Source organism: Vulpes vulpes, chromosome 13 (assembly GCF_048418805.1).
Source record: "Vulpes vulpes isolate BD-2025 chromosome 13, VulVul3, whole genome shotgun sequence".
In the NCBI taxonomy this organism is placed as follows: domain Eukaryota; kingdom Metazoa; phylum Chordata; class Mammalia; order Carnivora; family Canidae; genus Vulpes; species Vulpes vulpes.
In genome coordinates this window covers 57,715,157-57,742,993 of record NC_132792.1, presented here as the reverse complement: position 1 = coordinate 57,742,993, position 27,837 = coordinate 57,715,157, and the positions used below count along the sequence as shown (strand labels likewise).

At 46.7% G+C, this 27,837-nt stretch overlaps 1 protein-coding gene across 1 annotated transcript; it reads right to left on the bottom strand.

The window, feature by feature from the left end:
- Window positions 1-702: 702 nt before the first annotated feature.
- SBSPON (somatomedin B and thrombospondin type 1 domain containing) lies at window positions 703-27,120 on the bottom strand. Its single transcript, XM_072734518.1, has 5 exons — window positions 26,794-27,120; window positions 16,297-16,491; window positions 6,115-6,205; window positions 4,350-4,526; window positions 703-2,413 (listed from the first exon to the last, which is right to left on the bottom strand). The coding sequence occupies exons 1-5, from the start codon at window positions 27,005-27,007 to the stop codon at window positions 2,296-2,298; spliced, it is 795 nt and encodes a 264-aa protein (XP_072590619.1). The 5' UTR covers window positions 27,008-27,120; the 3' UTR covers window positions 703-2,295.
- Window positions 27,121-27,837: the final 717 nt, after the last annotated feature.

Genomic DNA, 27,837 nt, shown 5'->3' with positions numbered 1-27,837 from the left:
CTTGACCCTTTTTCTTTTTTTTCCCATCTCTTTTTCATTCTCCCCTTCTGAGTGATCACCATCCCTAATTCCTTTCTTCATCTTTCCTGAGTGTGTGTGTGTGTGTATCTTTACATATGATATAATTTTTTTTGGTATACTTATTTTCAAATTACTTTCCACAAATACATTTTAAAAATCAATCTACTAAGTAATCCTAGGATCCGCACATCACCATAGAGTGCCTGTGGCAAGGACCCTATGGTACTCATTGAGAAAAAATACTGAAGAGGTCTTAAATATTTTGATCTTTAGCCTTGAAAATAAAACTTTTGGTTCTTCCTTAATCACTCGGGCTACAATTTTCAGTTCTGAACTGTTTCCTTGTAATCTGTTAGAATTAATAAGCTTTTCAAAGCCATTCTAGCCTATGAAGTTGTTCTCAAAAATAGAAATAAAAATATACTTCACTGTGAAAGTAATAAGTGGCCAGCACTAAAAAACTACATAAGGTGAAAAACGATTTTATACAACTCAAATATGTTAAATAATATAACACACCCTGAAACCAGAAATACAGCATAGCTTTATGGCTGATAGTCTCCATATGTATCCCTACCAATTCTGAAGGATTTTTTAAATTTGGTTTTTGGGGAAATTTTGCTCATCCCCTGTCCAGTCCAGGAAATGTGGGTATTTTCTAGTCAAACAAGTAAAGATCTCTTAAAAATGTGAACAGAGAGTTTATTAACTGGTATAAAAATGTTAAGTAACATTAAAATTACCCAGGTATAATCTTCAAAAATCTTGCTTTACAAATGTTAGAAATGGTCCTAAAATGTTAATACTGAACTTGTAGCTTAAGATCCTTACCTTGATGAGACTCAAATTTTATTATTAATCTCTGAAGAATTTACCATAAAAACAACTCTGACAGTTAAGTGAATACATAGTCAGAAATATTGCTACTCTCAGCATTAAATACTAGGAACTTTCCTGGCCCTATTAAGTTTGCTAGTGTCATTCTTGTCGTTACTTGATAAGTACCAAGAAATATGTATTTTAGTAAATCATTTGTGAGTGAATAATATTTCATACAAATGAGACTGAAAGGGTTTAGATTTTTAGATGCAGCTCTCCAGAGAAAACACCCTAAACTTAATATTTGTTTCAGAACGGAAAAGAGCTTAGCTTTCACAGCTGTCTTTGGCATAGTCAGGCTTTTCGTTGAAGCGGAGTCCTGGATGAGAAACTAAGATTGGTCTCTGTGGCTGACCAGCAAAATAACCCATCCGTAAGCCACTTTCTCTCTGGTTCACTGGTTTTCCAATCATAAAAGAAGAAGACTAATACTTCCCTGTGTGTGAGATCACCACATATGTAATAAAATCCATGTCTTCCATAATTTATAACTCTACCTTCCACCCCAGTTAGAAGAAAATGTGTGCTATAGAAAAAAAAGTAGTAGGTTTACTTCAATTAAACTTGAAGTTAGTTTAAACTTAAAACTGAAAGATTATTTTAGTCAACTTCAAGTTTTAAGCCTATGAAACAATCTTAGATGCTAATGACGGTAAAATTTTCATAGTTAAAGCATCGTGTCCTTCACTGGTGCCAAAATTCTCTTCATGAAAATTATAGCGTTTAAGGAACTTGGATTGACCTAAAATGAACATTTGATTGGTCTTCTCAATTAACCAAAGAAAATTTCTTCTTCAAAAAAAGCATTTTAAACATAACCATTGGTTTTTTTCATTACAAAACACCTACTAAATCTTAAATAACTCATCCTGTGGAAAATTATTTGTGACTTTTTTCTTGAAATCATTTCACAATTTATGGAATAATATATGGGAAATGTATATGTGGGAGTATATATATATATATATCTATACACATTTTTTAAAGTGAGAAGTTTTTAAGAGATTACAGAATAAAAAGAAGGAATGCAAGATTCAAAGCATGGATACCCTTCAGTGACAACTTACCAATAAATGGACCATATTGTAGTGATTTTAGTGCAAACAGACATGTATTCTGTGTTGTGTGGGCCACCTTTGTATGAGGGGACACGAAGCCATAGGACATGGACATGAAACTACAGGAACCTTTAGAATGGGTCTTCAATGCAGTAAAAATAAAAACAAAGGTACTGTACATCTTGAGAACCGGCCCGTGAATTTTCTTTCTCTTCAGATTCTGGCAATGGCATGTGTTCAGGGACTTTGGCCAAATGGTTTTTGAAGGTTTTTGAAGTACTGAACATGACATGGTAATGTGTAGCATGTTTATGAACACATTCTAGACACATTGCATCTATATAAAAATAAAACTGTGAACAGCTGGACAAGAACACTGATCTACCCGCCGAACTTTTTTCCAAGTTCCTTGACACCGAGGATTGCCAATTGCTTGCCAATGGAGAGTTTGATTTCTGAAACGATATTTTGAAAAAGTTAATGCTGAAAGCAAACCAAAAAAAATTCTAATTTTACAGAATCATACGTTGAAGTGTTTTGGTGTTGCTTAAAGAATGATCATACCAGAAGTTTTGAAGTGCATTAAAAATTGAAATTAGGAAAGGATCACAAACTGAGTTTCCCTCCTTAGGGGTTCCATCAAAACAAGTTACAAATTAATCTCCTTTTTGAGGATACGCTCTTGTTGAGAGAACTGTTTGAGGTTACTGTATTCATCTCTCTCACTTGATCTGAATATATGAAGTGTTACATAAAGGAACATAGCTCCTGTTTCGTTTATATTTAAATTACAGAGGTCTACCCAAATGAGCTCTTGAATCCTCAACTCTTTAATTCCATAGTGAAAGAACAGGAGAAGCAGGAAGAGCAAAGCCAGATTGTTGAAGTTAATATTTTTAAAGTCATTGGAGCTTCAGCCAGGGTTTAAGGTACTTTCTGGGTACAAATTAAATTATAAATTCATTTAACGACAAAATATGGATGAGATATTCAGAAAAATATTAAGTCTAAAGATTTCGTTTTGATTTGATATGCATGTCTTACCTACTTTGCTGTTCATATGGTGTACTCCTTACAAAGGCTATTAGGCACAAGTGACTAACAAACATAAATTCAAGTTATTAAATATTAAAATATACTGTGGGGAATAATGACTAGCTGGAAAGGTTCATATTTTACATTCAAATTCGTATTTTTACCAGTTCCACCTGATATAGTTAATTGGGGATCCCTGGGTGGCTCAGCGGTTTGGCGCCTGTCTTCAGCCCAGGGTGTGATCCTGGAGTCCCTGGATCGAGTACTACATAAGGCTCCCTGCATGGAGTCTGCTTCTCCCTCTGCCTGTGTCTCTGCCTCTCTTTCTCTCTGTGTCTCTCATGAATAAATAAATAAAATCTTAAAAAAAAAAAACAAAACCATAATCCATGTGTGACTAAAACTGGTCTTTGTCCAGTAGCTGACCAGCATGAAGTCTAGTCTTAGGAAGAGTGTTATCAGATATAACCGATAAATGTACAGACTGGGATAGATTTTCAGGGTGACAAAATGTTTTCAGGGTAACTTCTTTTGGACAATCTATAGATTTCTGTAGGTTTCTGATCCTGCAAAGATGAGCCCACCACCATCTCGGCTATGGTTTTATGACTGTCCCCATTGGGCAATGGTTCTGAAACACTGCTATGGGAGTGAATCATCTGGGCAGGGGTCAGCAAACCACAACCCTTGGGCCAAATCCAGCCCACCCTTTGTTTTCGTATGGTCTGTGAGTTAAGAATGTTTTTTTGTTTTTAAAGAGCTGAAATTTTTTTTTAAGTCACAACACATGAAAATCACCTGAAATTCAAATCTTAGTGTCCATAGATACAGTATTAGAACAAAGCCAAGCTCACCTGTTCACATAGTGTCTGTGGCTGTGTTCATGCTACAGGGGCAGAATTGAGTAGTTAGAGAGACCATATGACCCACAAAGCTGAAAGTGTCTACTGTCCACCAACTCCTGACCTAGAAGATGGTTAAAAATCTACCCCCAAAGATACTGATTCAGTTTGTCTCATATGGGGCTCAGGAATCTGTATATTTTAAGTCACCATCCCAAGAGGTTCTGATTTTCAAAACATGGCTTTGGAGTGATCAGGTTTCAATGGTCCTTTGGGAGAATGATATGAACCCCAATATCCAAATTCATTCCCTCATCTCTGCCATAGAGCCTCTGAGTCCCATAGTGTAAACTGAGCCCTGGATTCAGGAACTGCTAGACAAGGTTCTCCTTGGTATGTTGACTCTCAAATTATACCCTGATATGTTACATAATAGTCTGCTGTTCAGGACACAGGATAGATCTCTCCAAATGAAAAACAAAACAAAGTCCTTCAACCAATGTTTCTTCCTTACCCATCAGAGTCCAGGCCATCTCCAGAACAGCGAAGGCTCACAGAATTCATAGCTGGGCGTTGACAATCAACGCACACTGTGTACCCCTCTCGGAGATACTGCATCCATCGAGTCAGAGGGCGATTTTCCAGAGCACAGTGATGAGTCAATGACTCTGTCTTGAACTCCATACAATATCTAGAGCAAAAAATGCAACACTTTCATGGGGTGTAATTAGAGATAGGCTAACACTGCAAAAAGCCTTAGGAAGCCTGCAACCCCCAAGGACATTTGACAGATTGGAGAAGGCAGTGGTGCGGTGCATCTTCACAAGCTACGCACCAGTCACAGAATGCCTTGTAAAGTTTCTCATTTGCTGAACTACGATGATGGACGTTGTCTGACTGGCAACTAGAGTGAAACTTATGGCTCTTTTCCAATCCATAAGTTTGCAGAAATTTGGATATCCTGTTTCCTATCAAGTCTGACCACCAAATTGTGTATAAAAAGTACATTTCAGTAGGAAGATAGCCCCTAATAACTTTGCTGATAAAGAATAGAAATCAAGTAAGAACTTGCTTATTATTATCAGTGCCCTAGCTGGCACCAGAGCTTTTCTGCCCCATAGACGTTCCCAGGGGCGTTCCCTATGCTCCCCATCTGGCTCACCTGCATGATCTGGGCTAATGAGGAGGAGTTTGGACTTGAATCCAAGCATCAAAGTTATATAGGGCATCATAGATAAAAGGAAATGGGAAGCTGGAGACATTTTTCTGTGACAGAGGCTAGTGTCACCTTCCACTGAACCGTCAAACTCCCTAGCACTGTAAGTGACTAGACTGAAGGCCTGTGGGGGGAGCATCCAGACAGGGGTGAATATTTTAGAGTCTTGTACTAAAAAAGCAACACAATTTTACAATTCTTCAGGGAAGCAAAACATAGTAAAATTTCCACATGTGGTGTTTTCGGTTCTAATTAAGCTCCAATGGGCTAGTTTCTTGTCCATAGAAATGTGAGTTGTCCTAGGTTAGATGGAAAGCGACTGGCGAGTCTGCTTCAAAGAGCTTTAAGAGCAATAGGCCGTTTACTAGGTACCTTTGGGTACTGAAGTAGGAAATTCTATGACGCAGCTTCAATCAGCTTCAGTCAGACAGCTTAACCCAGACGTCTCTTCATTATGTTCTCATTAAATTCTCCTAACAACGCCATGTGGTAGGCATTAATATTCTCATTTTTCAAGAAGAACAACTGAGGTGGGACCCCGTATCCAGGGTCTCACGGCTAGTGCCTGGCAGTGTGGGGGCCTGAACTTGCAGCTGCCTGGTGTCCCTGTGCTGACCGCTGCAGTGCAGGCTTCAAGTAAGCGTGGAGGTCCCTCCCAGCCTGTGCCTTCTGTCTTGAAAGAACTCCTCAGAGCTGAGGTGTGGGCCACTTTCAAATTCACCAAACACAGGAGGTGCTAGAGTCTGAGCCTGAATTCTCCTAAATCCTGTAAGAGGAACATCCTTAGTACAACTGATAAAGTGATATCCTCATTTTATATAGCGTGTTTCTTGTTGATAGGACCTCAGAGACAAATCCTGGTGGCCCCACAAAAACAGGGGAGAGACAGGTAAGTCCCAGCTTTGCGGTAAGGAGTCACGTTTTCCCCAAAGTCAATGAACAAGTAAGAGAAGAAAACTTATCCCACCCAGATGAGCTTCGTGGGCCGACCAGGCCATACCACTGGAAAAGTATAAGCTGAAAAACCCAAACCGAACAATACAAAACAAAACCCCCAAATTACCCGGCATCCTCTGTGTCTGTAGACCACTGTGGAGAGGCGGCTTGTCTTGTTCTCTCCTTGTTGAATGCAGAGGTAGTTATAAAGGCAGGGACTAGGAAAGAGAGAAGGGCATTGGACACATGCAGCCAAAAAAAAGGACCCAGAACGACCTTTCCCAAACTTGGTGTCAATCCTGTCTCAAGCACCCCCATCCCTAAGTGCAAGGGGCCACGCACGGTACACCACCAGGAAAGAGACGGGGCCAAGTTACCCACCCCCCAGTCCCCAGAACCCAGCTGGAGGAAAATCTGTGTGCTCGCCGATGGGCAGGGAGGACTGCAGGACTGACAAGCAGGCTTGTCCTTGGTAATAAACTGACACTGTCTGAAAGGGAAGGAAGGGGAACCGGGAACAAAAACCAAGAGGAGGTAAGAAAAGATGCGAGTAAATCAGGGGGGGAAAGCTCATGGGGAAAAGGAGAGATTTTTAAAGATGAAAGGAAGAGAAAAGGGAAAGATAGGAAGAATAAAATTAGAGAATAGGAGGGAGAAAGGAGGAAGAAGACAAAAGAGAGGGAAGAGGGGATGTAAGGAGAACAAAAGACACCTAGAGAGAGGAAATGTGAAAAGGAGAAAACTGCAGTAAAAAAAGGGAGGAGAAGAAATGTGTGGGAAATATCAGGGAGACAGAACATAAAGACTCCTAACTCTGGGAAACGAACTAGGGGTGGTGGAAGGGGAGGAGGGCGGGGGGTGGGGGGAATGGGTGACGGGCACTGAGGCGGACACTTGACGGGATGAGCACTGGGTGTTTTTCTGTATATTGGTAAATTGAACACCAATAAAAATTAATTTATATAAAAAAAAAAAGGGAGGAGAAAAAAAAAGGGAGGAAGTGTGAGTGTACACCGGCCCCAGGTCTCTGCAACCCCAGCTTGGAAGCTTCCCACCTGCATGTGGCCTCGGGGTGACTGCCTGGTTCCAGCCAGCACAGCATCCTCCCCACGCCAACTTTCAGCCTGTGAGCAGGAAAGTCAGATTGGTGCCCTCCCCCTCCCTGTCCCCAGCCCCAACCTAACTCCGCAGCTCTGGACCAGAGAGAAGAAAGGGAGCCAGGAATCCTTCCCTCCCACCTCCGCTCTCTTCTTTCTCCGATTTTCTTGTGTGTCTCCTTCCTCTTCACCCCTCAGTGTGGGGAGGCATCTGCTGCTAAGTACAGTGTAGCACCTCCAGATAGCCTCCCAGTGCCGCCCTGCTGTCAACTCAAGGAAGGTGGGCTTTGCCCTGGTCATCACTGTGGCCCTCAGACATTTACACGCTTAGTAAGCATGTAGGCAATGAACGGTGGCTGGATGAGTGAGTGAATGATGTCTCAGAACTGCCACCAAGGCACACAGGTGCTACCTCCCTGTGGTCTTCTGTTCCACCACGGAGCCTTGTGGCTGAGATGGCTCAACGGTCCTTCCTACCTTTCGTCTCAGAAACTGGACCGCCCCAGGAAGGGTGGCGACCAGCTGATGTTGGCTGGTGGGATGCCAAAGTCACCACCAACGTGAGCAAAATGGCACGAGGGAAATAGCTGCAAAACCGCGGCAAGCCCACACGTTCATTTGACCTGGCTCCTTACTAGCTCCTTATGGCCACAAGATGGCAGCCCTAATTCTTTTTTAGATTTTCTTAGGGAGGCCTTTTGGTATTCCTAGGGAATTTAGACCAGAGTGGCCTAATACCTGGCAGCCACCTGCTTCTAGGAGTTGCAGGTATCATTCCTGTGACAGATGGCTTGGTGCTTAATCTCCTTGGTATGAAAATTACTCACCTCTAGCACAGGCCCTCAGAGTCCCAGCTGTGAGACTCTTTCTTGCTGCACAAACACAATTAATTGTTTTCCAGAGAACATGCCACTTCTACCTGTGACCAGTTTAAGAGTAGTTTTAAGTACATTAAATGGATGATCTTTTACACCACATCACTGTGAACAGATTGGGGAGAAGTTGTTTGTTTTTATTTATTTTTATTTTTTTTAATTTTTATTTATTTATGATAGTCACAGAGAGAGAGAGAGAGAGAGGCAGAGACACAGGCAGAGGGAGAAGCAGGCTCCATGCACCGGGAGCCCGATGTGGGATTCGATCCCGGGTCTCCAGGATCGCGCCCTGGGCTAAAGGCAGGCGCCAAACCGCTGCGCCACCCAGGGATCCCTGTTTGTTTGTTTTTAAACTCAAGGTGCTAGATCCCTGATTCAAAGAGGAACATTTCTCCTGTTTGTTCATTCTAGTTTATTTTAAAAATCTTTTTAGATTAAGTTTAAGCTTTTAAAAAATAAGATAGTTTTGGAAATTGAGACACATTACTAATACTGTAGGAATTGGTGAGGCCTTGACTTCAAACTTTCTTCGTACTGTGATTTCCTTTTGGGTGTATCTTGCTAAGTGAAACTTGTTAAATTTTTTTGTTAACTAAATTTTTTTCTTAAAGATTTATTCACAATGAAAAAAATAATAATAATAAAAACAACTCAGTTGTCGGAGATGGACAGCTCCATTTGGAAGTTCCCAAATCGGTAGACAGAGTCAGAAAGAACAAGTGAGCGCATGTATGATAGGAACTTACTGTTTCTCTTAGCTCTAATTATCTGGAACACAAACATCGAAAGAATTTTAGCTTTCCCACGTATTGTTTCCATTTCTGTTCTTCTGACGCATTTAACGAGTCTATTCAGTAAGTGAAGAATACAATTGCTGCTCAGTCCACCTGGCATGGGACCAGTCAAACTATGAATTTTCAGGATGTGTTTCTTTAGCTCAAAACATTTATGTGATCTCCTTATTTGTACCGCATATATTACTACAGAAGGTCAAAGGCGATGCATTTAATATATAGCTCGGGGGCAGGGCGAGGAAATGAGTTTAGGGGGTGGAGGGCAAGCGGATGACTATAACATCTGATATAAAACCCTTAGCAAAATTCCTATAATAATAATGATGAAAGCTAACAATGATGCACTTCTAAGTTTCCAGGCAAAATGCTGAGCACTCTTCACGCGTGAATGCATTTACCCCTTACAGCAACCCTCTGGGATAGGTCCTACTGTTTCCCCATTCCACAGATGAGGAAATTGTGGCACAGAGAATTTGAGGAACATGTTCAAGGCTCCTGTCTAAACACGGCCGTGTCAGCCCGTATCTCTGAAACCATGCTCCTTGCTGCCTGGAGACTATCGTTAACGGAGATCACGACGTGTCACTGTTTTATGCAGCATATATCCTATGACTTGCTTAAATCCTGCTCCGTGTTCCCTTTCTGTCGCTAACCACTGTCCTTAATATGAAGCAACGTTAAAAGAGAAGGAGGGGGGCTCTAGGGGGCCTTAGTCGGTTGAGCATCTGCTGCTCCCCCTACTTGTGCTCTCTCTCTCTCTCTCTCTCTCTCTAAAATAAATAAATAAAATCTTTAAAAAATGAAAGAGGAAAGGGGACATTGTGAGCCTCCATCCTGAGGCCCTGCAGGTGCCCTGATGAGGGGTTCTCATCAGAACACGGAGGCTCACAGCAGTTAAATGAAAGGAAGATCCACAGAGAATGATGCAGCAAGGACCCCACACGGAAGATAGCTGCTTCTGGTTCTTCTTCTTCTTTTTTATTTAAGGTTTTATTTATTTATTCATGAGAGACACGGAGAGAGAGAGGCAGAGGGAGAAGCAGGCTCCATGCAGGGAGCCCGACATGGGACTCTATCCCGGGTCTCCAGGATCAGGCACCGGGCTGAAGGTGGCGCTAAACCGCTGAGCCACCCGGGCTGCCCCTGCCTCTGGTCCTTGAGGTCCGCTGTCCACATGCCGCGCCAAGCCTCTGTGGGTGCCACTGACCACAAAAGCAAGCCAGTAACCCCGGGGCTTGGGGCTTGTGTGTCCTGCTGCCTCGAGCCCCGGCCTGGTTCGGTGGCACATTCTCCTGAGACAAGGGCCACGTCCTCCTTGAACAGGAGTCCTCAGAAAACAGACCGGCAGCCAGATTGCCTGGAGGTCTCTGAACCAGCACGACTTTTTAATGCCTCCCCTGAATTTAATTTGCATTACTTAAGAGTGGTAAGTGATGTAGAGGTTACTTTTGCCTTCAGTCCCATTGCTGCTTGTGTGTGGAGGAACACAGCCCTGGGACAAAGGCTCTCAATTAAAGCTACTCCCCCCCACCCCCTTCTCCCTTCCTGGCAACAATATTCAGATGTAATAATTCTTTGTTAAGAGGCCACTTGCCAGCTTTTCTGGCGTCCTATCAGCCTCCCATTGTTCGGTTTTATAACAACTCCACTTCTAAAAGCACGGTGCGGCACATACTGACTTTGAACATGAAAGTACATTGAATTTGCTTAGAGAATTCCATCAAGCCCTCTGACACAGTGGGGTGTCACCAAAGCAGGCTTAGAACCACTGGTCTGTAGATACAGTGTCCAAGGGAACGGAATGAAAAGGTGACAACTTCTTTTGGGAGAAGTCAGGATGTACAACTAATACAATAACATGGCCTCTTGGATTTACTTAATGAAAAACGTACAATCACGATATGCATTTAAGGAAATGGGGGAAATCTGGTGGCTACTTGATCATTAATAAGACAGCCTCAGTGGTCGTGTTTTATTCACGGGCCTCTCCGAGCCTTCCTCTTTCTACTTAGTTACCAGAACCTGTAATTGCCACGTTAGCTCTCATGATCACAGGAGCAGCAAAGCAATATCAAGAGGGGAAAAAGCCCACAGGATTCAGAGCCCTGAGACCCAGGTTTAGATTCTGGAAGTCCCTCACAAATGCTGTCACCTCCCTGAGCTCCAATGTCCTTTTGGTTTCAAGGATAACGAGGCTGTCCCCTTGCCAAGTAAGCAGGATAATAGCCCCTCGAAGATTTCCACATCCTCATCCCTCGGGCCTGCGAATATGTTATTTCATAAAGAAGAATTAAAGTTGCAGATGGAATGAAGGCCGCTACTCGGTTCACCCTAAAACGGGGAGATTACCCTGGATTTTCTCAGTGGGCTGTGTGTAAGCACAAGGGGCCTTCAAAGAGGAAGAGGAGGGTGTCACTACAGAAGAAAGCAGGGAGATGCGAGGTAGCTGGGTGTGAAGAAGGAGGGGCTGGGAGGAAAGAAATGTGACCATCCCTGGGTGATGGAAAAGACAAGGAAATGGATTCTCCCCCAGAGCCTCCCGCAAAGCAACGCAGCCCTGCCAACACCTTGATTTTAGCCCAGGGAGGAGGCCTGGGTTGCACTTCTATCCCACAGAACCCTGAGACAATAAATTTGAGTCGTTGTAAGCCACTGCGTTGGGGGTAACTTGTGACAGTAGCTGTGGGAGGCAAATATGCTCTCCTACAGGATGGCCATGAACACTGAATCAATGATGTCCATAAAAGCTCTCTGCCCTGCAGATGTGAGGGGCTGCTACCCCAGGCATCGAAGGCTACTGCCCTGTGAAGAGGAAGGCTGGTGGAGGGGGGCGGGTGGTAACCGGTGGCCCCGCAGCAGAACTGAGAGCCCCGGGTAGAGGAGGGTGCCCCTTCTCTGTGCTTCTGCACGAACCTGTGCATCCCTCCACCATGGCAGTTGCTCGTCACCCCGAACTATAATTAGCAGGAATATGTTTGCTATTTGAGTCTGTATCTCCAGAACCCAGCACAGCACTGGCTGTAAGTAGATGCTCAGTGAATCTTCAATAAATGACACGCATAACTGAATGCATGGGCATTGCGGTGACACAGGGCTCAGGGCAATCCACCAAATGGGATTCTCACGCCACTGTTTGCATTTCCCTTTTCGTTGTCCATCTTTTTCCCAGGTGAATTCCACAGAACACTAGTGAGTCAATGAGATCCCCTTGGAAAAAGGGTCATTTAATCAAGTAAGGTGGGAAAACATCCCCTCTTTTATCTCCCTCTTGTAGAATGAAAATGCTTATTAGCATAGTAAAGGCTCTGAGAAGTTCTTCGTTAGTGAAAATAATCTGATTTACCCCACATTTTCCGGACTAAACCCCTCTTTTGCATTTGGGAGCTTCTGCCTTCAGGAAAGTGCCATTTAGGTGATCCAGCTCTGAGTCAGAGGCTGAGGGAAGAACCGTGCCCCCATACTTGGGCTACAGCAGCGGTTCTGGAACTTCAGTGGGTAGCAGAGTCCCCTGGATGCCTTGTTACAAGCACAGTGCCGGGCCCAGCTCCAGCTACCCGGATCTCATGGGGCCGAGGAACTTGCCTAACAATTTCCCAAGTGAGGCTGATGCTGCTGGCTGGGGACCACACGTATGGAACCACCAGACTGGAATATTTGAGGGGTCCTGTCTTCCCTGACCCGTTTGTGACCGCGGTCATCATTTCCAAGACATTACAGTAGGAAAGTGCATCTCAGGAACCGAAGGCTGGGCTGTAAATGCCAGTGCCCCGTCCCCAAATACAGATTTCTCCTCTTCCCCAGCTGGATTTTATGAGGAAAGGCCACGGAGTACAGATACTTCCTGTTGGTCTTCTGAGGAGTCTCATATGAAGGCTGCTGCTTTATATATAAAATCCTCTTACTGGAGTTTGGTGGGAGGGGTGGATGAGAGGGGTAATTTGGGAACATGAGGACCTGTGGAGGAAGACAGACCTGTGGAGGAAGACAGGGGCTCTGCCCAGAGGACACAGAAGTGGGCAACTCCACGCAGAAATGAGAACCCCAGGGGGCAGGGTGTGGGCCCAGTGCTCCCTGGTGCCCTTGACCCATGTTCTATAGTATCATCCTCTTCATTGACCTTCCTGTCCCTTAGCCCGTGACCTATATTATGCTGTTATAAAGAGCTACTGCGCTGCGAAGCAGTCTGCGTAGCACGAAGGAGTCAAATGTACTTAGGGGCACCTGGGTAGCTCAGTGGTTGAGCATCTGCCTTTGGCTTAGGGCTTGATCCCAGGAGCCTGCTTCTCTCTCTGCCTATGTCTCTGTCTCTGTGTGTGTGTCTCTCATGAATAAATAAATAAAATAAAAGAAAGAAAGAAAAACTTTCTAGCAGCCAAACTCTATAGATGAGCAAAGTAGCTTCTTCCCAGATAGATCAACCATAGGTTTAAGTGTCATCCAAAAAATCAATAATGTCCTACAGCCACTTCCTCCCCAGGCCTTTTCTACAGTGCTCTGCAGAGCGCATGAGCTGAATATGGTTTGTGACGGTTTCTGTGAGCACTACATTATTTCCCAGGGAGCTTCATCTGACTGCTGTGTCCATGAGAGGCCTTCATCCCGGCCTTTCCGTTAGCTACTCCTCTGCCAGAGCCATCTTTTCTTTTCTTTTATTTTCCTTTCATTTCTTTTTTCTTTTCCTTCAAGATGTTATTTATTTATTTATTTAGTCAGTTAGTTAGTTATTTAGTTATTTGAGAGAGAGACAAGCAGGGGAGCAGCAGACAGAAGGAGAGGAGAAGCAGGCTCCCCACTGAGCAGGGAGCCCAAGGTAGGGCTGGATTCCAGGACTCTGGGATCATGACCTGAGCAGAAGGCAGATGCTTACCCGACTGAGCCACCCAGGTGCCCCCAGAGGCATCTATTCAAATCACATATCTGACAACAGAAAATGCTATGGTGGCTCTCCAGGGCTTGTAAGGTAAAGACCAAAATCCTAAACCAAGAGCTGTGGGCCGATGCTTCCCCTCTCAATGCCAACCTCACTGTCTGTGCTCCCCAGACTCTGGCCTTCCTTCAACTTCTCAAAAGGGCCTTGTGCTTTCCCTGTGTTACAGAAATGAGCCAAAGATGGTCTCTAGGTTGTTTACTTCCTCACAGCAGGCTGAGACCTGCTAGCTCCAAAGCCTACTGGCAGCAAACTCAAATTTTTATGCATCCAAATTGGTTTTTTTAAAGATTTATTTATTTATTTATTTTGAGAGAGAGCTCTTGAGTGAACATGGGGGAGGTGCAGAGGGAGGGAGAGTCCTAAGCAGACTCTGTGCTGAGCACAGAGCCCCACTCAATCCCACCACCCTGAGATCAGGACCTGAGTAGAAGCCATGAGTCGGCTGCTCAACTGACTGAGCCACCCAGGCACCCTCCAAATTGTTTTAAAAATCACCAAACAAGCAGATTTTTTAGCCATGATGGCCCCTTCCGCTTTACATACTATGCAGAACTCTCCCTGGCATCTGCTGGCCACTGATGAGCTAAAGCCTTATAGTTGCAAGACCCCAAGCTGGTACCACATTTGCCCTTCAAAACTCTCTGACCCAGAGATCCCACCCATGCTGCTTAGTTGCCATCACAGAGACACGTAGCCCCTGGCAGATTCCTCTCCTTCCCCTCTGGATGGTGGTCCCCCCACATTGTAGCCTCTGGACTTTCCCTTCTCATGCAAGTCTGTCCAGGCACCACCCAAAATAGCTTATTGCATATTACCCCCTTTTGTGGTCATGTTTTTCCTACATCAGCCCCCAAATCCTTCAAACTGCTATGCCTGACTACCTGGTTCACCAAGCCAGTCTCTGTCTGGAAAGTTCTATACTCTCAGCCTTATCTACCCTTCCTTAGGGAAGTCTCCCTGCCTGTTCCTGTGGTTCTGCTCCTCCCCCAAGACCAGGGGGAAATCAGCTTATTACACACACTCGTAGCTCCAAACAACTCACTCATTTAGTACCACTTGCACCAAAATGAAACTGTAATTTTCTGGGACTAATCCCCTAAGAGCATCATTTATCATCTCCCCTCTCCCCACTAGACTGTGATCTAAATGACAGCAGGCTCAGGTCAACTTATGTCACCAATGGAACCCTGGCACCCAGCCCAGTGCCTGGCATCAAGTAGACTCTCAATAAATATTTGTGGCTAGAGTGGAAAAAAAAAGGAGCAAAATAGTTTGATGAGTATCATGTTGGCATAAAAATTTCCAGGTTCCTATGAAAAACACCTGATGTTTGTTATCCTGAGAAGTCAGTGTTTTGCTCTATCAGATTCCATCCAGATCAACACATTGGTGCCGGCCTTTTTGTTCATTTCTTTGTGAGCTTCTTATGGCTCCCGACTCCTTCACGAGCCAAATTCTGGCCCCTCCGTGGGCCACTCCACAACCAGAATGATCTTTTCAGATCACAAATCTGATCCCATCAGCCCCAATCCAGGCAGCTGGAGAGGAGGAACAGGTGTTTTATGAGAATAATCTATCACTGTTTAGGAGTTAATCCTTTTTAAAAAAATAGATTCTATTTATTTGTTAAGGGGGGGCAGGGAGAAGAGAGAGAGAGGCAGAGGGAGGAGCAGGCTCCATGCAGGGAGCCTGACATGGGACTAGATCCCAGGTCTCCAGGATCAGGCCCTGGGCTGAAGGCTGCACTAAGCTGCTGAGCCACCCGGGCTGCCCAGGAGTTAGTCCTTTTTCTGTTGCTTTCACACGTGCGAGTGATAAGCGTACCTGACTGCATAGGAATTAAAAGTGCAAGATGATAGCAGCCCGGGCGGCTCAGCACTTTAGTGCTGCCTTTAGTGCTTCTCTCTCATGAATGAAATCTTTTTTAAAAAGTGCAAGATGAATAGTAAAAATAATAATAATAATAATAAAAGTGCAAGATGAATAGTTTAAAAAAGTGCAAGATGAATAGTTAAAAAGAAGTGCAAGATGAAGAGTTAAAAAAAAAGTGCAAGATGAAGAGTTAAAAAAACAATAAAAGTGCAAGATGAATAGTTTAAAAAAATGTGCAAGATGAATAGTTTAAAAAAAGTGCAAGATGAATAGTTAAAAAGAAGTGCAAGATGAAGAGTTAAAAAAAAGTGCAAGATGAATAGTTAATCCTCATGGGCGCTTAGTGTCCGGTGAAGTACTGACGTCCTACCTGAAGGCCTCTGTCGCCAGCTTGAGTTTGCTAACAATCGCAAGGCACATGTCCTCCTTCCCACCAGGGCCCCCCCCTCGCCGGAGCAGGGCCCCCACCGGGTTAAGAGCACCCCCCAGGGCACCCGCAGGACACGGAGGGCTGGGGGCTGGGGCTGGGCTGGGACAGGGAGGCCCGGCCGGCCGACGCTCGCTCCTGCGCCCCGGCTCCCCGCGCCCCGGCTCCCCGCTCCCCGCGCCCCGCGCCCCCGCGCCCCGGCTCCCCGCGCCCCGCTCCCCGCGCCCCCGCGCCCCGCGCCCCGCGCCCCGCGCCCCCGCGCCCCGCGCCCCGCTCCCCGCGCCCCGCGCCCCGCGCCCCGCCGAAGCCAGTACCGAAGGCGCGCCCGCAGTCCCGGCCCCGCGGCGTCGAGTAGTCCAGGCAGCCGGCTCTCTCCTCCAGGGGCGGGCAGGGCGCGCCGCCGTTCCGGGGCTCCTGCTGCACCGGGCGCCTCCGCACGCGGGCCGCGGGCCTGCACTGGTCCCCGCAGCCGCTCCAGGGGCTCCACTCCCCTACGATGCACCGGCGAGCTGAAAAACAGCACGGCGGCGGGATGGGACGCTCACCTGGCCACACCTGCGCCGCTGCTCCCGCCGACGCCAGCGGTCGGGGCGCCCCCCACCCCGGCAGCGCTGCGCATCGGGGGGCGGAGGGGCGCGGGGGCAGCGGGGCCGCCGGCCGGCACTCCCCCCGCCCTGGTGCTCAGCCGAGCACCCGCACCTCATAGGGGCAGGCGGGCAGGCAGCTCTTCGGGGTCGGGAGGGGGGGTCTGAGCCGGGGACACACACACACCCCCACCCCACGCCCGAGGCAAGGGAGTGATGCTTTCCTCACACCTCACACTCTGCGCTTAGATACCATCATTGCTCCTGCATTTCCTTGACGTCACCCTCCCCTGCCCAGAACGTTGTTTACTGTAACAGCGATACATATTCATGGTAGATAACGAAAAGGGGAAATTTTTTTTTTTTTAAGATTTTTATTTATGTATTTGGGAGAGGCACAGAGAGAGAGAGAGAGAGAGAGGCAGAGACACAGGCAGAGGGAGGTGACGTGGGACTGGATCCCAGGACCAGAGCCAAAGGCACATGCTCAACCACTGAGCCCACCCTGGTGCCCAAGGGAAAAAAATTTAAAGGAAAGTGTCCAAGTCACTTCTTACCCCCAAATGTGTCTCTCCATCAGACATAGCTTAGGGCCACACCTAGGGACCTCTAGACTTGAGACTTCTCTTAGGTGCTAGATTCTCATCCTCCAAGGCCCTTAGACGCCTAAACTAGGAGAGTTGGAATTTGCAGAAAAGCAAACAGAACCCACAGAGGTGAAGAGTGCTACTCATGGTCGCATGAAGGGGCAGAGTCGGGGGTAAGAATTTGGTTCTAGTGACAATTTTCTGGCCACGGCTGGAAAACCAATGTGGTTGCATACTTAATTTCCCCACTAAAAGTCTTAACAAATCTTTTAAAAGGACCATAATGCGTTTTTAAGTGGAATTATCTTAGGGCTTGAAACCGTTTATAAGAAAAAGAAGAAAACAAAAGATGTACCTCTGAAGGAGAGGCCAAAACTTTCTTTCCCACAAAATGTGACCCACTTTCCCTACCATCCTCATACTTTCAAGCTTACAGAGTCTCCACCAAGAAAGCACTCTAACGTCTCTGAAATCTTGACTTGGGTTTCTGACAGCTTGTACTTGAAAACTCATTTGGCCTCTCAGCACACTCCAGTTTAGGGTTCATGGGTTTTGGAAGACCAATCATTTGGCAGCACACAGCTCACCCTGACATGAAAAGGGTCACATACAACATAAACATCTGTCAGTAATTCAAAAACTTCAGACTGCTTTAAAACATGCTTTTTATTAATCATCTAAAAACTCACAGGCATCACATGTCAGGTGGGTGAGGAAGCAAGGATGAGGCACAGGAGACTTGCTGCCGGTACCTGCCAGGCACACATCCTTTGGAAAAGCAGTTAACAGGCCATTTCAAGCGGATCAGAGGGATCCTTGAATTTTAGTGATCCCATGATTTAAGGGAGCCCTAGAGCCAGAGGCATAGAAAGAGATTGCCTGCTGAGCTAGGAGCTGAGAAGCTTAAGTCTCCCAACAACTCTCTCTGTCACCCAAATATCTTCATCCCTGAGTCTAGTTAGTCTTGTCCTGATGTGTTGGCCTTAAGCAACACTTAATAATACACCTTAAAAAGCAAACGAGACACTTGTTTCGAAGATTAACATTGGACATCACTATAGAGTAAAATGTTGCCATGGCATTAACTCAGAATTTAGGAATAGGGCCTCAGTTTGAATACACACTATCCGTATGGTGAGAGATGATACTGGGGACAGTTTTCTGACGGAATTGAGTTTCCTGGTATTTCTTCAACATTTCTGTCTCAGGTGCAATGTTTACTTATTTTACATAATTTTTACTTATTTTACATAATGTTTACTTATTTTACACAATTACATATTTTACTTGGTTTGACCCAGAATTAATGCCCTCAAATCACAGTATCACTGAATCAGTTGTTGTTCCTATCGGTTACCTTGGACATAGCTATGTCTCATATTTCCAATCCATGACTTCAACAGCTCCATAAAGAAAATTAGGAGTCCTGAACATCGGGATCCCTGGGTGGCACAGCGGTTTGGTGCCTGCCTTTGGCCCAGGGTGCGATCCTGGAGACCCGGGATTGAATCCCACATCAGGCTCCCGGTGCATGGAGCCTGCTTCTCCCTCTGCCTGTGTCTCTGCCTCTCTCTCTCTCTCTGACTATCATAAATAAATTTAAAAAAAAATTTTTTTTTAAAAAGGAGTCCTGAACATCATCTTGACTGCTTCATTATAAGACAAAATGAAAAAAGTTCACACAGAATTATACAAGTAAAAAAAATTATTTCCACAAAAGTTTTTTGAGTTGGACGATGAATCTGAGGTATTTATTCCTATTCTGCAGAAAAGATTATATTCATGATTAACTTGTGAACTTTTGATTGTTTGGATTGCAATTTGCCATAAATCACAAGAGATCTCTGGCCATGGAGGCCAGGGGAAGTACAGGAACTTCTAACAGATTTATCAGCCCAAGTCATACATTACAGCTGCATGACACAAATTTCCTTTGAATTATTCCATTAGTATTCGTACCTACAGCCAGCATGTCAAAATATTCTTTGTTCAGATCTTTCTCAATCTTTGCATCTCACTGGTTATCACTGGAGGCCAATAGACCTAGTGAGCAACGTCATCATCCCTGACTCCAGGGAAGTCACAGCTTCCCAATGTCCTAATGGTTAGGATTTAATGACATCATCCCATCCCTTTTAGAAGAAAAAGCAGCCTGGGTTTAATGGATGCCAGAATGCTCGGCAAGCTGTTTTCTTTTTTCCTTTGTTTAGACTCGGTATAATATTCAGGTGGAGTTTCCCAACTCTGAGATGTGGATTCCAATGCAAGTAATTTATTTGGGAGGTGGTCCCAAAAAGTGTAGTAACACCAGAGATGGGGAAGTAGACACAGAAGAGAACAGAGGCATAGATCCCTAATTTCCTGACTTAGGCCCAGTGGGCACATCTGGCCCTCGGCTCACTCGGAAGTGAAATAATGGGTAGATCCAGAGTACAAGGAACTATCAAGTCCTCTCTGAAATTTTGGCTAGTTCCCCTTCCTCAAGAGCTTTCTGGTGATCAGATGTCCAAACCACAACCACAAGGAGAATGGCCAAGAACAGAGAAATAAGTTATAGATTTCAATAGGGAATCTGCACAAAACAAGAGTAGAGCACATTTTCACATGTCCTAACAGGGATATCCAGTCATATCCAAGTTCAATTACCTTAAAAGATTTTCTACTAATCTTCAAAAATATAATAATAACAATAATTTATAAATGGCTTTTTAAACTGTCTCAGTGGTTTGCTATTGAATTTGGAATAAAATCACATGCCGTGTAACCCAGTGTGTGTCCCTCCCCTCCCACCACCTTCTCTGCTCCAAGTTCCAGCCACGCTGGCCTCCTTATGCCAAACTCTCTCACGCTTCAGAACCTTGTATGTGTGTTCCCTCTGCCGAGAATGTTCTTCCTACGTGGGGCATGGTTGGGGTTAGCTCATCCATTAGGCCCCAGATGAATTATTGGTTTCTCAGGGAGTCCTTCTCTGGCTGGATTATCTAAGTGGTCTCCCAGTGCCACCTCCAGCCTCCCACCTGCCACACCATAAAATTACTTCCTCTCAGAGTTCAGTGTTGCTTGCTGCCTAATATTTCCATAATTGACAATTACATATTTTACATATTTATTTGTGTTATTTATTGTCATTGAGTTTTTCATTTTGTGCCTTGTGCTTAGCACATGGTGCTCAATAAATATTTGCTGAATGAACGAATGAAAAAAAGAAATGGCATTGGACCCATTCCTCCTCCTTCCTAAACAAATTTGCTCATATCATTAGTTAGAAGCCAAAGAATTGCCTAAGGCTCTAGAGTGGGAAGGAAAGCCAGTGGAAGGACAGGAGCAAAATCCAAAACTCCCAGAGCCAAAAATATTGGAATTCTTAACCTGGGCAAAAGTTGTCTGGGTTCTCCCAGGAACCAAATGGTGCCCCAAATGGTGTCACTGGAAGGAGTGTGGCTTTCTGCGCCTTTGGCATATATAGATCCCAGCCTCTCCTGGCAGCCACAAATCCTCCCAATGCTTTTAAATCCATTTGTGTCTCCTGCCAGTACCAGCTTCTTTCATTTTATTATCAGTGGCAGGGAGTGGTATTTCCTCCTTTTTGATCCAAATTTCCCTCACTCAAGAATTTCAGAATATGGTGAAAAAAAAATCTATGTTTATCTAATCCGTGCGGCTCAGGGATTCAATTTGTCAGGAAGTCCCCTTCCCTCCAGCAGGGACTTTTTAGGGTGATGACTCCAGCTGCTGGACCCATCTCTCTATACCCACTCCCCCTCTCAGAATTACCAGTGGGCCCCCTCCAGGTCCATTCACAGGCTCCATAAGTAGGAGCAACCAGAACCATACACATTAGTCTCAGTCTTAAGTACCAAAAGGTAACTAAAAAAACCATTTTCTACTATTCTTCTTGATGATGCTACACACACACACACACACACACACACACAGCGACAAACTGAGCTGACAGCCAGTCCTTCATTTCGTACTTATAGTTTGGAATATTTCTTCTTAATATAAAACCTTGCTCTCCTTTTCATGCAGTGTCTCCTTGGTTAATCAGGGATCTGGCCCTGCCTGCTTGGCTCTTTCCCACCTAAAAGTTTAAGGCCACCCACGAGCAAGGGCTTTCTCCCTCATGTTGTTAAGTTCAAATAGTCCTAGTCATTCCTATGAAAATATTCTTCTTGCACTTTACCCACAGCAGTCCCACGTATGCCTAGCTTTGGTTTCTTGACATTCTGTGGAAGAAAAATAAAGCAGCCCCTTCACCACATGCACATACACACACACATCTCATGATAAGACGATTTTAAATGTCATAGGCTGTTTCTCTTTCCTTATGAATCCCCTTATCTGAGAAATCTTATTAAATCTTCTCTGAAGATCAAATGAGACTACATTGCCCACTGCCTATTTGCCACCTGCCCCCCCAAAGCACCAATAAAATGATTAAGTATTTCTTCTTCTTACAGAAACCATGTTATCAAAAAAAAAAAAAAGAAAAGAAAAGAAAGAAAGAAAGAAAAGAAAAGAAAAAGAAAAAAGAAAAAAGAAAAAAGAAAAAAAAAAAGAAAGAAACCATGTTATCAGGACGCCTGGGTGGCTCAGTGGTTGAGCGTCTGCCTTTGGCTCCGGGCTCATATGATCCCAGGGTCCTGTGACTGATTTCAGCAGGCATCAGGCTCCCTGCAGGGAACCTACTTCTCCCTCTGCCTACATCTCTGCCTCTCTCTCTCTGTGTCTCTCATAGATAGATAGATAGATAGATACATACATACATACATACATACATATATACATAGATAAAATCTTAAAAAAAGAAAAGAAAAGAAACTGTTATCTGGCCCCTAGTGGGTTTTTTTTTTCTTTTGATATTAACTAGACAAGTTCATGAAATCCTAGAGAGACAATAAAAAGGACTCCCTCATTAGGAAATAAAATTTAATACACCATATAAACCCAGAAAAAAGGGGCATACAAATCAAAAAGATAATTATGCTTTTAAGCATTTACTGCGTAGTAAGTTTCCAGGTGAATTGTTTTCTTCTTTTGTATATTTCTATATTTTCCAAATTGTCTGCCACAAACATATTTTGTAGTTAAGGAAGTAAAATGTGATATATAAAAGGACAGGTGGCTACAGTCCAGCTGGTAGTGCCCTCTGACTGAAGCTATAACATCTTCTCGGTAGACTGACTGTTCAGGTTGTTTAGACAAACATAATTAAGTGACACCACGATGGCTGTTAGGGGATTGTAAAGAGGAGCACGACACACTTTTTGCCCTTGAAGAGTGTCAGTTGAAGGACAGAGAAGGCTCACTCACTCTCCCAAATATTAATCTGGGGCCTGCCCTGCAAAGTACATAGCTTCTCATAAAGCCTCGTTTCTCTGAGGGTCAAAACAAAATGTTTAAATGTGTGGGCTATGGACTCAAGACTTCCTGAGTTCAAATCTCACTCCATCACTTGTTAGCTATAGGGCTTTGGATAAATTTCCCAACCTTCTGGTGCTCTGATTACCAACCAGTGGGTTGTGAGACCTAAGTAAGACTAGAGCTGTGAGGTGCCTGGCACAGAGTAAATGTTGCATAAGGGTTGACAGCTCTACCCTCCTCCACTGAACACCAGGGCTGCGGCCCAAGCCTGCAAAGTCAAGTCATGTTGAATGTTGGCGCCAGGCCCTGCTCATTTTTCCTACAGAGACAAAGGCAGGGGAAGCCACATGCTGTCTCTTGGGCCACTATGGTTCCAGTAAAGCCTCCACTTTCTAAATCACTGTGGATGGTGACATCCTTCTTTTGGGTGAGTTCTGGAGACCGTATATATTTTTTTAAGATTCTATTTATTTATTCATGAGAGACACAGAGACAGAGGCAGAGACATAGGCAGAGGGAAAAGCAGGCTCCCTGTGGGGATCCTGATGTGGGACTTGATCCCAGGACCCTGGGATCACGACCTGACCCAAAGGCCGACACTCGACCACTGAGCCACCCAGGTACCCCTGCAGCCCATATTTTTAAGTACATTTGCTCCTTCTCCTTCCAGGCGTGCAGTCAGCAAATTTGGACCAGTTAGTTTCTTAGATTCCCCAGTAAATCTAGCAGAAAAGACTGGCTCACACAGGCTACTCAACTTTTGCCCTGCCCCACTTGGGTTAAGTATTTCTCTTTCCTGAATTCACTTATCAAAAATCTAATGCAGCCTACTGTTTCTATGATCTTAGAATGCAGACTCTAGGAACCCAGATGATGAACTGGAGACTGGGGCCTTGTGAGCCTGATAAGTGAGCCTTCTAGAAATTCTAACTTGGGTCTGTCCCCTCCTTTATTTACCTCTCCCTATCCCTGATCAGACACAGCCAAGGGAGAATTTTCTATTCCTTTTCTTGGTGGGGGCAGGGGAGGGATATGGAGATACATAATCGGTGTTGAATGTTGAAACCCATACACCAACATCCTAATGAGATTTTCCTGAGCCCATTCGTTTCGGAACAGATATTTTTGGCAGCTCGGTAATTCCACAGCTCCAATAACTTATTTTTATTTTTACTAGGTAAAAAAAAAAAAAAAAAAAAAAAAAATCCTATTTAGAAAAAGAAATTCCAGTATTTCATCTCTTAGCTGCACCAGAAGAAAAAAAAAACAAAAACAAAACAAAACCAACAACCATGTCTTTACAAAGAAGAAAAAAAATCAGAAGGAAGAGAAATAAGGCATTCTTAGTCCTACTGACACAGCTCCATTCTTGGCTCACCTATAAAGTGATTTCAGCCAAAAAGGTTTCAGACAGCATCAGCAGGTAATACAACCCTGGGGGAGCAGGCGAGATCCTAGGGGGCAGCCCGGGTTCTATGTCCAAGGAGTGGCTGGCAGGCCCTGAGCTGCCGAATCTTGATACAGTGGGGAAGAAGGGACAACGAGGCACAAGCCCCGCGGCAGGTGGCCGTGCCCCCTTCGGCCGACTCAGTCCGGGGCAGCCCCGCCAAGGCCCGGCTCCGGGTCTGGAAGCCCCCGGCCTCCACGCTCAGCTCTGCCCAGCCAGCGGCTCACTTCCAACCGTCTCGGTTTTCTTCCTCTGCCCCCGGGAAACCGCAGGCGCCGAGGATTCACCAACGAGGGGCCTCTTAGGCCCTGCGCCGCTCCTGCTCAGGCCTCGGCCAGCTCCCCAGGGGAGGCCCCTTTCGGCCGCAGGTGCCCCTTTTTCGATTCCTGTGGGCGCCCTCCTCCTCCTGGTTTCCAGTCCCAGGCCCGCAGCTCGCAGCTCCTCCCCGGGCACCAGGCTGCAGGGGCTTCTCCCCGAGCCCTTCCCAAGGCCGTCAGGGCGGCTCTCCTCTGGGCCTACTTACCCCACACATCCCCCGCTCCGAGTGATCGGCTCTCTGTTTTTTTTTTTTTTAAAGAATTATTTATTTATTTATGATAGACACACACACACAGAGAGAGAGAGAGAGAGAGAGAGAGAGAGAGAGAGAGGCAGAGACACAGGCAGAGGGAGAAGCAGGCTCCATGCACCGGGAGCCCGATGCGGGACTGGATCCCGGGACTCCAGGATCGCGCCCTGGGCCAAAGGCAGGTGCCAAACCGCTGAGCCACCCAGGGATCCCCCGGCTCTCTGTTTTAAGATTTCTACCGCCTGCACTGAAAATAAGGGATTGTATCTGTGACCAAATAACGACTGAGGACCCTGCAAGCCCTCACAGCGCCGGAGGCCTCACTGAAAAGCTGGTTCTTCTCCTGCGTCCGTCCTACCCGGCCTCTTCTGTGCCTGAATCTCTCCACAGCTGTGGTGGCCGTCTGTCCGTCCACCGGCGGAGCCTCTGGGGCAAGCCCAGTTCCGGGCACAGAAGGCGGACACCCACAGGGACTGCTGAAGGACCACAGGATGCTTTCCTGCTAGAATTCTCCTTCACCTTCTGGAGACTTCTTGCTCATTCTCTGGGACCATGCTTGCACATTACTTCCTCTGGGAAGCCTTCCTTGAATCTCTTGGGGCTTCTGAGTTTTCCCTGTCTAGTCTCCTGGATCCCTTATTTGGGCACTGAGCATGTCGCAGGTGGTTGGCAGGGGTAGTCCCCTGCTTGGCCATGAACTCGTAGGGAGCAGAGACCATGCCTTGTCTCCTTTGTATCCCTGCACTTCCCACAGACTGGGGCACATTACCTGGTCTACAGGAATTCTCTATTTACCTTTAAGATGTAAGCAAGTCACTTGTGAGAAAGTGATCCTGCCTTAGGGATCAGCCTTAGGGAGAGAGGCTTTGCTCAGGGATCCAGGAAATGGAGGCAAACAGGTGATTCGGTCTGATGCTCAGTGGAGGAGGAGGGGTTTGGGGACCCTGGGCCCCAGGGCATCACATTTCCTAAATAACTGACTCTTCACCTTTCTTTAATAATAAAATACCCGGATCTTGAAGCAGGATTGGGAAAGAACTTATCAAAAAGAGGATCGATATTCATAGGTTAATCATTAGCTTTCAAACAGGATAAAAAAAAAATCTTAATGTTTTTCAATTGTGTTCTTTCAGTAGCAGGTCTGGTGATACCTTGCCAGGGGCAGGTGGCCTCTTCCAGCATCAGGGAGGCAGAGGAGTGCTCCTCTTTATGGGGCATCCGGTTCCCCAAGTAATTACAGACACCCAAGGGTTCCTCTCCCAAGAGGGTGCCAAGGATACCACAACACAGGGATCCTTGAGGTCCAACCCTAACATTTGCGAGGCATTTGGGGCGATGAGATCAGCAGGGAGCAAGAAGAGAGCTGGCTTCTCTCTGGTAAACTTTGTTCTTTGGGACTGTACTCAGCATCTCTACATCTCTTAATTTAGTTAAATCAGCATCTATTGAGCCATTAACAGGGGCTGTGATATTGTGGAAATAGAAAGATGAAAAAGACTGACCCTAAAGGAAAACCAGCAAGATGAAAACATAATAGGAAACCCGAGACAAAACCTCTTATCATACTCCAGAGATAAAACTGAATTCAAAGAGTGTATTGAACACCTCCCATGAGAAAGGGGCTGTGCTAGGTGCTGGAGTCCAGAAGGGAGGACCACTGCAGTCCTCCAAGAACTTGTTCTGCAGAAGTACCCACCGGGGCCAGCCCTTGGCACCAAGTGGGTAATCACACATCCCTTGCCTTATCACCCCTCCCAAGGCCCCTGAGATCCCCGAGCGTTAACAGACTGAAAGTGGGGGGCATGGACATGCGGAACCTGACAGGCCACCTTTCCAGGTGGGAGGTGTCCCTATCAGGCTGCAGTTCCGGGACCCCACAAACTTCCAGGAGAACAGATGGCTCCAGTCCCTTCCATCCAGGTTGTGGTGGGGAGAGGTGCTTCGCAGTGGTGTGTCTAGATGGGGAGGACTGGGAGATCCCTGGATGTGGGGGGCGTCCGGGCGGGGGGGCTAGGACAGGGGAAGCTGGGTGTCCCTGATGGAGGGAGGGGTCTGGAGGACTCTAGGATGGGGGAAGCCGAGTGCACCTGCATGAAGGAGGCTGCAGGGCCCCAGGCCGCAGGGAGGTGTGCTTGGATGGAGGGGTTAGCCGGAGGCCCCGAGGGGCCGTCTGGACGCGCCAGGACCCCCCGGGCTGCGGTCCTTGGGGGCGCCCTGTACCCCTCGGCTGCCGGCGCCCCACCCTCGGCCGCGCCACCCACCTGGGCACGCCCTGGCGTAGTCGAAGCAGCAGTCCCCCGTGCGGCGGCAGGCTTGGTCGCAGTAGCACGTCCCGTACACCCTGTCCAGCCTCCAGCCGCGCGCGGAGCAGGCGGCGTCCCGGCCCGGGCAGCAGCGCCCCGCGTCGGCGCAGCCCGCCAGGCTCCCCGGCCACAGGCGCGCCAGCGCGCACAGCGCCATCCACAGGGTCCTCATGGCCAGCGCGCCGCCGCCGCCGCCGCCGCCGCCCCCCGCCCGCAGACCTCGGCGCCCAGCGCGGAGCTGGCTCCTCGGAGAGCGGCGGCCCGGCCCGGCCCGGCCCGGCCCTGCCCCGCGCGCGGCCCCCGCCCTCCGCGCCGCCCCTCCCCAGCCCTGGCGGCGCGCCTCGGAGCGCGGAGGGCGGGCGGGCGCGGCCCCACGCGGCCGGGGAGGGCGCCTCTCCGCGGGGCGCCCCGCAGTCCGCGCCCGGCTCTCCGCGCGCCCCCGGGGACTCGGCCCGGCGGCAGGTGCTCGGGCAGACCCGGCGCCTTCGCCCTCGCCCGCAAACCGCAAACCGCAAACGTATTGTCTCCCCCCCCACCCCCCACCCCGGGACCTCAGTCCCCCGCGGGCCACAGCGGCCCCTTAGACGCAAGGAGACGAGACCAAAGCGACATCCCTTCTTCCCGCTGCATTTCACGAGGAGATTTCCCTGGCCCAAGAAAATGCCACTTGGCTTCACGGGAGAGCCGGCTGATGAATGGTTAGGGAAAGGATTTTTAAAAATGAGCTGTGCTCCGCTTTCTGTTAAAGCAGATTTCCGCAGAGGAGCCTGCTGCTTAATGATGCGCTGGCAAACCCCCCCCCCCCCCCCCAATAAAGTGCTCCACTAACTCCTCATCCATTTCCTTCCCTCTTTCTCTCCAAATGTATTGCATTTTCTGCACCTCACTCTTTTTGCTAACCAAAAACTACCCTGAAAGTTTCCTTTTATTTTATGCTCTTCAATCATTTAAGCTATTATGGTTTTTGGCGAGAAACCAGGAATATGAAGTTTTCTGTATCTT

What these genes read in the sequence shown, in the direction of transcription:
- SBSPON (XM_072734518.1), bottom strand. Translation starts at nt 27,007, where the DNA reads ATGAGGACCCTGTGGATGGCGCTGTGCGCGCTGGCGCGCCTGTGGCCG. An exon ending in CTACGCCAGGGCGTGCCCAG is followed by an intron (nt 16,492 to 26,793) that starts GTGGGTGGCGCG and finishes GCTGTTTTTCAG; the next exon opens with CTCGCCGGTGCATCGTAGGG. An exon ending in GGACTGCGGGCGCGCCTTCG is followed by an intron (nt 6,206 to 16,296) that starts GTACTGGCTTCG and finishes TCTCTTTCCTAG; the next exon opens with TCCCTGCCTTTATAACTACC.